This window comes from Gossypium hirsutum, chromosome A03 (genome assembly GCF_007990345.1).
Source record: "Gossypium hirsutum isolate 1008001.06 chromosome A03, Gossypium_hirsutum_v2.1, whole genome shotgun sequence".
Lineage (NCBI taxonomy): Eukaryota > Viridiplantae > Streptophyta > Magnoliopsida > Malvales > Malvaceae > Gossypium > Gossypium hirsutum.
Genome location: NC_053426.1, coordinates 2,098,675 through 2,111,076, shown reverse-complemented (window position 1 = coordinate 2,111,076; position 12,402 = coordinate 2,098,675). Strand labels below are relative to the sequence as shown.

General features: G+C 33.8%; 2 protein-coding genes across 5 annotated transcripts; both read left to right on the top strand.

Annotated features, from left to right (window-relative positions):
- The first annotated feature begins 4,772 nt into the window (after nucleotides 1-4,772).
- Nucleotides 4,773-5,785, top strand: LOC107963642 (21 kDa protein). Its single transcript, XM_016900068.2, has one exon. The coding sequence runs from the start codon at nucleotides 4,859-4,861 to the stop codon at nucleotides 5,468-5,470; it is 612 nt and encodes a 203-aa protein (XP_016755557.1). The 5' UTR covers nucleotides 4,773-4,858; the 3' UTR covers nucleotides 5,471-5,785.
- A 3,395-nt stretch (nucleotides 5,786-9,180) lies between these two features.
- LOC107963641 (NADH dehydrogenase (ubiquinone) complex I, assembly factor 6) lies at nucleotides 9,181-10,882 on the top strand. 4 transcript variants are annotated; one of them, XM_016900065.2, is made up of 2 exons: nucleotides 9,181-9,376; nucleotides 9,734-10,882. In XM_016900065.2, the coding sequence occupies exon 2, from the start codon at nucleotides 9,769-9,771 to the stop codon at nucleotides 10,672-10,674; it is 906 nt and encodes a 301-aa protein (XP_016755554.1). In that variant the 5' UTR covers nucleotides 9,181-9,376; nucleotides 9,734-9,768; the 3' UTR covers nucleotides 10,675-10,882. The 4 variants fall into 4 exon arrangements, with proteins under 4 accessions (XP_016755554.1, XP_016755553.1, XP_016755552.1 ...); XM_016900064.2 differs by having other exon boundaries at nucleotides 9,185-9,376; nucleotides 9,748-10,882; XM_016900063.2 differs by lacking the exon at nucleotides 9,181-9,376 and adding an exon at nucleotides 9,389-9,626 and having other exon boundaries at nucleotides 9,748-10,882.
- Nucleotides 10,883-12,402: the final 1,520 nt, after the last annotated feature.

Genomic DNA, 12,402 nt, shown 5'->3' with positions numbered 1-12,402 from the left:
GAAGTGGATCGACGACGCAGATCTTGTCTTCCCATATTGGTGGCGAAGTAGATCGCAGAAAGCAGATCTTGTCTTCATGTATTGGCGTGAAGTAGATCGAAGATAGCAGGTCCTATCTTCCTATATTGATAGGAAGTGGATCCAAGATACAGATCTTGTCTTCCCATATTGGTGGCGAAGTAGATCGAAGAAAGCAGATCTTGTCTTCATGTATTGGCGTGAAGTAGATCGAAGATAGCAGGTCCTATCTTCCTATATTGATAGGAAGTGGATCCAAGATGCAGATCTTGTTTTCCCATATTGGTGGCGAAGTAGATCGCAGAAAGCAGATCTTGTCTTCATGTATTGGCGTGAAGTAGATCAAAGATAACAGGTCCTATCTTCCTATAATGATTGGAAGTGGATCGACGACGCAGATCTTGTCTTCCCATATTGGTGGCGAACTAGATCGCAGAAAGCAGATCTTGTCTTCATGTATTGGCGTGAAGTAGATCAAAGATAACAGGTCCTATCTTCCTATAATGATTGGAAGTGGATCGACGACGCAGATCTTGTCTTCTCATATTGGTGGCGAAGTAGATCGCAGAAAGCAGATCTTGTCTTCATGTATTGGCGTGAAGTAGATCGAAGATAGCAGGTCCTATCTTCCTATATTGATAGGAAGTGGATCCAAGATACAGATCTTGTCTTCCCATACTGGTGGTAAAGTAGATCGAAGAAAGTAGATCTTGTCTCATGTATTGGCATGAAGTAGATTGAAGATTACAGATCTTATCTCCCTAAGCAGTAGTGGAGATCACATTCAGTCTTATCTCCCTAAGCAGTAGTGGAGCAGACGAAGAAAACAACAAATCTCATCCCCATGGAGTTGCAGCAAAATAGATTTAAGTCATGTTTCTCTGGAGTGCAGTGAAGTGGATTGAAGCAACGAGACACAGCAGAACAGAACGAGGCTACTTGAAGAAGAAAAGCACCAAAAGAAGCCAAGGCTCGGCAAGCCCGGGCAAATTTGGTCTTCCTTGGTCTTTGCTCTGTTTTCGTTACACGACAACGAGCAAAGAGGGGCAGCTGTAAAGCCCAAAATCTGCCCGGGCCCATACCAGCAAACCCCCCCACTTGCCCACTTGCGCCGTTGCCCCATGTGCGCAACCACTCAACCTCGCACGCCTCTGCTCCGCGCCAGCCTCCACGCATGCCCATCACCGTCTGCACCCCATGCCTCTGTCACCTCCATCGTGCCCATCCCATGCAAAGAGACAAAACAGAAACAATAGGAAATTAGATGAAAATGGGTTATAAAAACCCGAATCAAAAATTGTACGGGGGGCTTTTTTTTTCTTTCTTCTTCTTTTCTACTTTGTAAACACTAAAGAGAAATTTACAGTCTTCAATAAACAGATAGCAGTGATTGTTAAAAACAAAAAGAAAAAACAGAAGGTTGTATTTTTTTCTTTGTTCCTTTCGATTTTTACATACATATACATATATTTCTTTATTTTCTATCTATTTAACATAAAAATATACAACAAATAAAAAATAAATAAATTTTTTACCACGCGGTGGCCGGCGCCGGCGCCGGCGAGCCTCCGGTGGCCGTCCGGTGACCGGCCCCCCTGGCCGGATTTTCCTTCCCCCCTCCCTTCTCTCTTCCTTCTCTCTTCCCTCTCTGTTCTTTTTTTTTCTTTCCCTCTCCCCAAATGATTTTTTTGGTTAGTTTAGGCCTTATATAGCCCTCCAAAACGACGTCGTTTTGAGGGCTACACTTAAGCCCCAAAACGACGTCGTTTTGGCCATGCCCGACCCATCCGACCCGACCCGCTAGAGGATCCGCGTGTTTTCGTTTGAATGGGATATTTATGCGCGCAGTCCTTCCGCTTTTCTGATGCTTCACAATTAAGTTTTTTATGGTTTTCAATTTGGCCCTATAATTTCTCGCGCTTTTCGATTTAGTCCCCGCCAATGTGCTGCGTTTTAATGGAAAGGAATAATTGTTGTTTCGGTCCCCCAACATTTCACGCGCGTACAATTAAGTCCCTTTTCTTTGTTTTCATTTCAAATTGGCCCCACAACTTTGTTTTTAATTCAATTTTAGTCCTTTTTTGTTGATTTTTATATCTTTATTAAATATCCTTGTTATTTTTATATTACCATTATTATTATTATGTATTAGTATATATTTTTATTATGTACGTGTATACCTATATATATTCTCATATTTAATATTTTTATTTCACTTTATTTTAATATTTTATTAATGTTATGTTTGTTTCTTTTATATTCCAATGTTATCATTATTATTATTCTTATTATTTTTATTAGTTTATGCTTTGATATATATTTATATATTTATAATACGTATATATACTTGATATATTTGTATATACCTCGGTAATATTATTACTAGTTTTCAATATATGCATATATTACCTAAATATTTTAGTATTATGTAAATATTTTAACATTATATTATATATGTATTTATATATTACGTATGTACATATACCTTTTAATATTATATTTGTATTACGTAAATATTATTTTAAATACTGTATTGTATATATATATATCCTTAGTACCACGTTACATATATATTGTGTATATACTTGTTTTCTTACCCTTATTATATTCGTTGTTAATACATTTATTTTTTTTATACATGTATACGTACCCTTTTTATAATATTATTTTTTACACATATATGTATATATTTATCTATGTTTTCATATTCTATAATTTATATGCATTTCTTATTTTATGGCTTAAAATTATACATGCATATACTTTTTTACATAATTGTATTTATTGTCATCATTGTTATTTGGCGTTTGTTTATTTATTCATGTACACTTGTGCTTTTTCTAAAAGGTTAGTTCTATTTATTTATTTGTATGCTTTGTTTATGTAATCGCCTCGTCATTTCATTTTGCCTATTGTATTGTTGTTACTCACTTTACTTTGCTCACCTCGTCGTATTCGTTGTTGTTTTGTCAAGCATTGACACTAAACATCAAAAGGAAAATTTTTCTAAATGAGGCAATATTTCGCGTTTGGAAAATCGAGAAACGTGCCCTAACGTGCTGGGTTTCGATTCCTCGTTCGACTAAATAGCCAAATATCCTCTTAAAGCTTCAAAGTATGGTTTCATTAAACTATAAGGTGATCTTGGTTTCGATGGTTTAGAGTATCGTGTCCTAACGTGCTGGATGTGATATTCCTTCGGAACAAGAGAATCTTATATTTCAATTCACGTTATCAGAGTTTCTTTTAAGGATCGCATTTTTAAAACTCTTCAAATTTTCAATTTTCGACACTAAGACACTGATTAATCAACTAGGTACCAATTTTGGGCGTATCGAGGGTGCTAATCCTTCCTCGTGCGTAACCGACTCCCGAACCCATTTTTCTGAATTTCGTAGACAAAAATCGTTGTTTTAATAAAATCTAAATCGTTTATTAAAAACAACCGTTTTACGAGGTGACCCGATCACACCTCATGAAAAAAGATTGGTGGCGACTCCCATTTTTCGTTTTATTTTCAAAATCCAAGTCGACCCCGTTTCCATCCAAAAAATGGTGTCAACAGATCACTTTTAACCATTCATGATCAATCAATATTACATCATTTTCTTCATAAAACTTGAACTCCTCGAATCGGGGAAGTTTCTCCACATCTATTTTTTCATTCATAAAACTTCAACTTGAAATTGAATTTAAGTATATATTTTTAATTTGTTGCTTTAGTAATTTAAAGTTTAGTACTTAATATTTACATATTTTGTTAATTTAATTTTTTAATTAAATTTAATTCTCAATCTTTTAAAAAAGAATTAAATTTAACTATTAATCTTTTAAAAAAAAGTCAAATTGATTTTTTAAATATAAATGTTGAGTAAATAATTAATTTTTTAAATATGAAAACTATAATGACAATTCATGTGTATTTCATACTTTTTATTTTTAAATTATTTGTTGATATGATATATAAAATAAGTAGTAACATATAACACAGGTTATCACACCAATATCATTAAAAAAATTAATATTTTACTCAATATTTCCGTTAAAGAAAAGTAATTAGACTCTTTTTAAAAAAATAAAATATCAATTTTAACTCAAAAAAATAAAGACTAAATTAAAAAAAATTTAAACATTGGCTATTAAATTTATTATCGTGCATTTTTTATCATTTATGTTGATTTTACAGTTTGATATTTAGTCTCATAATTGTCGGTTCCAAATCGAACCATCGGCAACCTAATTTGCTTGTCACCAAAAACACAATCAGCAACTATCAGCCACGTATTTTAGCTTTTACGTTTTTCAACAACAGTTCTTGACCCTGATCTTTCTCATGTCTTACTTTATACATCCTTTACCTAATAATTTTTAATTTTTTAATAACTAATCTGCTCTGGTATTTCAAAGTTTCTGCGGTGATTTAGCCGCAACTCTGTAAGTATCATTTTCAAGTCTCTCAGTATGCTTTTAGACTTCAACTTAATTTTTCCTCGCATCTTTTTCTAAAGGGGTTCTCTTAAACCTAGGATTAATAAAGAAAGACCATTTCTTACTTTATAGACAAATTTAATCACTCTCTTTTACCTTTTTGTAAAGCTGATAATGTTATAATTACAGTGATACGCTTTATATTGATTGTTTTATCAGCATCTTTTCTTGCTTATTTGCATTTCTACTTTTTACCCAGCATATTTCTTTATTCTCCCTTGAAATCAGGCTTTTTTAATTTTTTTGTTCTTCCTCATTTGTGGGAACCCACAAAGCTTAATTTTGTCTATAAATCAACCCATTGTTCCCCCACTGTAAACCCATAAATTTTTTCCTCTTGAACTGTTCAGCAATGGAAGCCTCATCTTCACACCATGGACTAGCAATCCTCTTCATTGTCCTCACTTCACAAATAGCCTTAACCTTAGCTTATCCACCATTTCTCAACGATAGAAACATTGAATACATCAAATCTTCATGCAGCACCACAACATATCCCAAATTATGTTACCAGTCCCTCTCAGTCTATGCGAGCAGCATCAGCACCAGCCCCAAATTGTTAGTCCACACTGCACTCAATGTAACTCTTAGAGCCAGCAAAGCGACTTCGAGGTTGATGGTAAAGATCTCGAGATTCCACGGTTTGGAACCAAGGGTAGCTGCCGCCATGGCTGATTGTATCGAGGTGATCGGGGACTCGGTGGATGAGCTGCAACAGTCGTTAGGGGAACTTGGTCACATTAGTCGCTCGAACATTTCACTTACGATGAGCGATGTTCAAACATGGGTTAGTGCGGCACTGACAGATGAGGATACTTGTATGGATGGATTTGCTGGGAACAACATGAATGGATATGCAAAGACAATGGCGAGGAAACGTATTATTAAAGTTGCACATTTGACAAGCAATGCCTTGGCTCTCATTAATAATTATGCCTCAACTCAAGGTTACTATTTACCTTAATTTCTCATGAAAACTTCAAAGAGAAAAATGATCAATATGTATATAGGTATATCTTAGGATCGAATTCGGGATTGGTGTCAACCAAAGATTAGATATCAACTGTGATTCGGTCGACTAGGCTGCTTTTATGTTTATTTTGCTTTGCGTGTTGTATGCTTATCATCAAACAATCAGGGCAATTAGAAAAATGTTGTCCCAAACTAAGATGGTAGGAGATTGCAGATTGTGTTGTGAACTGTATTTATTTCTTAATTTCTGCACTATATTGTACCAAAGGAATATGAAATTTAAGTGTGTGAAATTTAGTTGGTATTATTCATTAACTGGCAGGTACAAATCCAAAAGTAGTGAGTAGGTCCTTGTCTCCTTTGGATTAAGTGGGTTTATTGCAAGTTTAGACCTATTATTTTGTAGTACTAGTTAATCCTTTTAGTATGAAAATTTCAAGTTTAGCCCAACCAAAATTTCCTTGCTTTGTCCTTGTTAATCTGATCCTAACTCATTTGTAAAATTGTCAAAGTAACAAATAATTTTTTAGGGTATCAATATTTTTTTATATATTTTGATAAATTAAAAAAAATTCATACACATCACGAAAATTATAAAATTTAAATAGAAAAAATCAGAATTTTCATCATCTCAACATGACCTTTTAAACTAAAACCGTATTTTATTTTTATATCAACTTTTTTGTAAATTTATTATATAAACTTTTCACTCAATTTGTGAGTGTATCATAATTACACGTAATTTAATTATATTTAGAAAAATGCATTTAATGCACAACCAAGTACAATGCATTAAATATAAATAAATGATTTGGTTTAAATCACTTTTCCCACAAAACTGTCAATTATGGTTGAAATGAAACTATACATAACAATTTAAACCAATCAAAATTAAGTGTATATATATATTTGATTAATATAAAATAAATTGATGAATTTATTCATTTAAATATGAAAATAAAATTAAGTTTAAGTATATATTTGATCTATAATTAAATTTTTATATATATAATTATTTAAAATCTAAATTGATATATTAAAATGCACGTTGAATGAAAATTAATATAAAATTTTATATCGCATTTGTCGTTAGTTTAGTATATATCCTTAAAATTATTTCATAAGTTAATAGTAAATGCATAAGTACATCGTAATAAATTATTGATAATTTATAGAAATCTGAGTGATAAGGTACTTATTGATAATTTAATCTAAACAGCAATGAAGTTGACAAGGTTTTTTAATATCACCATTTGCCATGCTAGAATCATGAATATAAGTTTCTAAAATATTAAGAAGTATTATTATGTCTAAATACGGATTATAGTTATGATTTGATATTCAGCCGGTTATGGATAGGATTCAGTCCTAAAGGCACTTTTATTTTGCGAGAACGAGTGTGCTTAGGAATCGTTTCTCTTGGAGAATTATGGATAGGATCCGATCCTGACGGCATTTCTATCTTGCGAGAACGAGTGTGAATAAGAAACCTTTCTTTTGAAGGATCATGGATAGAATCCAGTCACGGCACATCTAACTTGCGAGAACAAGTGTGCATAGGAATCCTTTCTCTCGAAGGATTACGGATTGGATTCACTCTTGATGGCACTTCTATCTTACAAGAATAAGTGTGAATAGGAACTATTTTTTCAACGGATTATGGATAGTATCCAGTCCTGACGACACTTCTATCTTGTGAGAATGAGTGTGAATAGGAACCATTTCTTTTTCCAGATTATAGGTAAGATCCGATCCCAACGACACTTCTATCTTGCGAGAACAAGCATGAATAGGAACCGTTTCTCTCAAAAAGATTATGGATAGGATAAAATCCCGATGGCACTTCTATCTTACGAGAATGAGTATAAATAAGAACCATTTCTTTCGACAGATTATGCTATATGCTTGTTTGACAGTGTTGCTGGTGGGAATAAGATGGATCGTCTAGGGGTGAACTTTTTTAGGACTACGGACATGATAGTGACGAATTTACTTTGACATGCTCGTCGGCTTCCCCGTTGTCGATGTACGAGCTGTGCTAGTAGACAGTTCTTACCACGAGGTAGATTCAAGCTTCTTAACGTTTCAGTTAGCAGCCAGGGGAGCCTATAGAGAAGGGATTAGAAAGGCAAGGCCTAGGATTAATACATTTGGCGGAGATGTTTGCGAGTTCGGTGTTGGATAAATGCAGGTGGTGGATTCGATCGTTCTGTTGGCAGAGATGTTCCAGTATGTCGGCACTCTCTGAGAAAGGACGAAAGGTCGAGCATCCTACACCATGCAATTGTCCAAGTTCCGATGCTGCCTCTCAACGTATCCAAAACGAGCTTGCTTCAAAAGAGCAAGAAGTTGCTGCTTGATTTTTGTTCATAGCTTAAAAGTAATATGAACGAGGTTTAATGGTTAAGGCTAACCATTTACAATTTATTCATTTAAAATTTAAGATTTATATTTCGAATCTTATCAACATAAGTAACTTAATAAAGTATTCATACAATAAATGATCTCGATTAAAAATTTGACCTAACCATAAACAATCCTACCTCCAAACAAATTATAGACTGAATATAAAAATCATAGCTCCCTCTTTCATATAATAACCATGTCTGTGGTCAATTAGATATCGAATTGTATCTCAAAACATAAACTTTAATGTTCTTACCTCACTTTATTTCACAATATCTCAACACAATCAAATTCATGTTCGGAAAAAATGTAAAGTAATGAAAATAAAATTTAATGTATAAGACACTTTTCTTAAAAGATTTATTATGCTTCGACTATACAACACAATCTTAAAACACCCAAATCAAAATTGTAAAGATAGCTTAGTTTAAAAAGAGGAATTAAACCATTTGACTTACAAACCTTATTGAACTACGGTTGACCGAGAAACAGTTGAACTAGTAGTAAAAAAATTAAGGGTAATCTACAAAAATAGTCACTTTTGTTTGCCTCAGGTTACATTTTAGTCACTTATGTTTGAAATGTTACGTTTTAGTCACTTATGTTATTATTTTGTTACGAAGTGATCACTCTACTGTTAAGTTCTGTTATCTCTCTAACGGTAATCCTACGTGGCAGTCCAAATAGATTTTAAGTGCCAACTTGGATTTCTAAATAGGATAAAAATAGATTTTTAATTAAAAATTTTAATTAATTAAAATTTTAAACCTAAACCTTAACTAAAAAAATTGTCCATATTCTCTTTTTAATTTTTCTTCCATCTCAACTATTTTGATCTTAATAATAGCTTTTCTAGTCAAATGAAAAAAAAAACCCATAGAAAATAAAGAAGAGATAGAAGAAAACTTAAAAAGAGGAGATGAACAGTTTTTTTAGTTAAGGTTTAGGTTTGAAAATTTTAATTAATTAAGTTTTTTTAATTAAGAATTTATTTTAATCCCATTTAGAAATCTAAGTTGGCACCTAAAATCTAGTTGTACTGCCACCTACGATTACCATTAGAGAGATAAATAACGGAACTTAACGGTAGAGTGATCACTTTGTAACAAAATAATAACATAAGTGACTCAAACGTAACATTTTAAACATAAGTGACTAAAATGTAATCTGAGGCAAACAAAAGTGACTATTTTTGTAGATTACCTAAAAATTAATTGAATTAATTTTTTGTTTTTGGCAAAAACCGAAAAAAAAAAGCCCAAGCCTATTTCCTATTCCAATAGGCTCAAATCCAAAAAAGTCAAAAGCCAAACCCAAAAATGTAAAAAAAATTAAAAAAAAAAGGAAAAGAAGAAAACGACCTTTGAAAGTCTATGCCGTATTTGTTGCTTTCGCGTGGCTTCCACACGGCCAATTGCTTGCTTGCTCGCTCGCTGCACTCATCCTTTGCCTTTGCTATTTTCCATTTTTAAAAAGCTGTTTATCACTCTCGGTACGTTACCCTTTTCCTTTCTTTAACGTCTTGTTCTAGGATCATATTATGAAAGCGTGTAGTTTTGATTTTAATAATGCATTCAACATGCTCGATGAAATACCTCTGTGAATTATTAGCTTTCAATGAATTTACTCTGTATATGATGATCGTCCATGAACTAAAATTTATTGGCTGGAGTGTGTTTAAAATTCAGAAACCCCATTTTTCCTATTGGTTCTTTTTTCATCTCATGTGTTAGTAGATGCTGGTAAGTGTATTTATTAGAACCTTCTCAAAATTTGTATGCCGAGATCTTGTTTCTCTGTTTGTTGTTGGGTTTGCTTTATCTGTTGAAAATATTCATTGGCAATGTAGTAATTGCATTGCAGGAGGAGTCACATTGGGGCTTGATGAAGGGTGCATCTAGTAGCTTAAGGGCAGCTTTCTCCCACTGTGTACAGCAAGTGCGGAGCTATGATTATCATCACTACCTATGCCTCCTTGAGCTTCCTGCTAATATGCGAAAGGCTGCATTTGCACTCCGTGCTTTCAATGTCGAAACTGCTAGAGCTATGGATGTTGCTTCTGATCCCAAGATTGGTCTCATGCGCCTTCTTTGGTGGCAAGAAGCCATTGACAAAATTTATGCTAATAAACTGATCGAGCACCCGACAGCCCAGGCACTCTCATCAGTTATATCCGAAAGTAAAATCAGCAAGGCTTGGTTAAAACGGGTAGTTGATGCTCGGATAAATGATGCAAATAGAGACGTTATTGACCTACCGGAGAGTATCGAGGAGTTAGAGAAATATGCAGAAGATACTGCATCAACTCTTCTATACATGACTCTTCAAGCTGGTGGTATCAAGTCTACTGCAGTTGACCATGCAGCATCGCATGTCGGTAAGGCAAGTGGCCTCCTTTTGCTACTTAAGTCGCTGCCATACCATGCTAGCCGCAACCGTCACTTTTCTTACATACCAGCTAAATTGGCAGCCAAGCATGGGCTGCTAGTTAAGGAAGGAGGTCGCTCAGAGATCCGCCTGGACTCTCGGGAGGGCTTATGTGACGCGGTTTTTGAAATGGCATCAGTAGCCAATGCCCATTTGGTGAAAGCCCGTGAATTAGCTAACTCTGTGCCGGTTGAAGCACGAAAAGCACTTCTACCGGCTGTGCCTGCCCAAGTTCTATTGGATTCCCTCAGCAAAGTGCAGTTTGATGTATTTGATTCAAGGTTAGCAAGAGGGGTTCTAGGCAGACCTCCATTGTGGTTCCAATTGAAACTAAAGTGGTATTCATGGCGAGGGATATACTAAATAACATATCGTTACAATTTCTGCTGACCGGAAAACTTTTTGCAGTCGGCTAAACGAACCAGAAACAAGAGCTTTGTTGTATTTGCTCTTTCATAATAAGGGGATTGAGTGTCCTTATGAAACGTGTTTCTTAACCATTGAACTATGATCATTGTGGCCAACAGCTTTGTGATCCTTTCTAATTTATTATGGCTTTATTTTGAGACAATCAACAATTTCCTGTCCGGGCAACCTCGTTTGACTCTTGTTGATGACATTTCAACAAATCAAATTATGGTTTTGGTCCTTCTGAAATGTTTATGTTTGGGATTTAGCCCGTATGTTTGACATAATTTGAACCTATATTTTTATAATATCATCATTATTGAATTATGAATTATTATTTAATCGAATTGGATAAGACTAATAGGGCCTAACCGGTTAGGCACTAAGAGGCAAGCTGTCACAGCCGAAAATTTGGGTGGATGTGCATATTGATAGGCCAATTCATTGTTAATCTCAAAAAAGAACATTTTGCTTGTGAGAATATCCAAAAACAAAAAGGAAGACAGATGGGGGCGTTAGGTGTATGAATTTATGAAGACCCAAACAGCAAAAAGAAAAAACTTCTTTTATTTTCACTTGGGCCAAGTTGGGGCAATCTACTTTGAGGCCTGAATTTTAAGGTTAATGCTATAGCCACGTTTTTGCACCTTCGGCCTCTCTTAGTAGACATTGGTCCCCAAAATTTTCATTATCTTTGAGCATTAATTTTGATTGTATTATTCTTCTTTAGATGGTCTTCGGACAACTTGCAAATTCCTTGCTTTCAACATATATAGAGAGATATTGGACCCAAAATATAAGTTCAACACTCATCAAAAGGGGGCCTAGGGTTGCTGTAATATATTCATTTTACCAAAATTTGGTCCCTCTATTATAAATAAGCATCCTAATATGGTTAAGGTGTTTGAAAACTCTTCAAATATGATTAGTGGAAAACACTAGGATTCTTCAAATGATGTTTTTTATTGACTGAATACTTCCTTATATTAACTTTCTTTTTGCTAAGGTATTCCTTATATTAACTACAAAACTTACTGTGTGAAATCCATTAAAAACTTGCACAAAAATAGTTACAAAGATGCAGTCAAAATATGCTAACTAAAATAGGTAAGCTTCAATTATTATTGTTGCAAAGTGAGTTGCAACTGACAGCACTAATAATAGTTTCTAAGGTTAAACAACACTTTCATGTAAAGAGTTAGAGTCCAGTTTTAGTAAGTAAATTTTAATCACTTTTAATCATAAAAAGGATTGAGATAAATTTTCATAAAATCAACCCGTATTTTCTTGTGATTACATATCTTACTATAAATAATTTCAGATTTAATAGAGTTTAAATTAAGTTTCAATAGAAATGCATTAGAGTGCAATTGTAAATTAGCTATAAAAGGATCAATATTGATAACTAGAATATCTCTCATATCCTTATCATAATAGCTTAGTTATATATGGGTGAAAAAGGATTATACATATCTTAAATTTGATCTCATATCACACTATGAAAAGATAATCCCAATGAATCAAATTTAAACCATACACTAATTTCCTTATTGCCAATAATATCCCTATTAATTTACTTTTAAAAAATTCTCCATGAAATCATCTAAAAATTTTCAACTGAAATAAACAAACAAGTCTATCACCTCAATTACTCAATTACCAAGTAAGTTGCAACTGATGGTA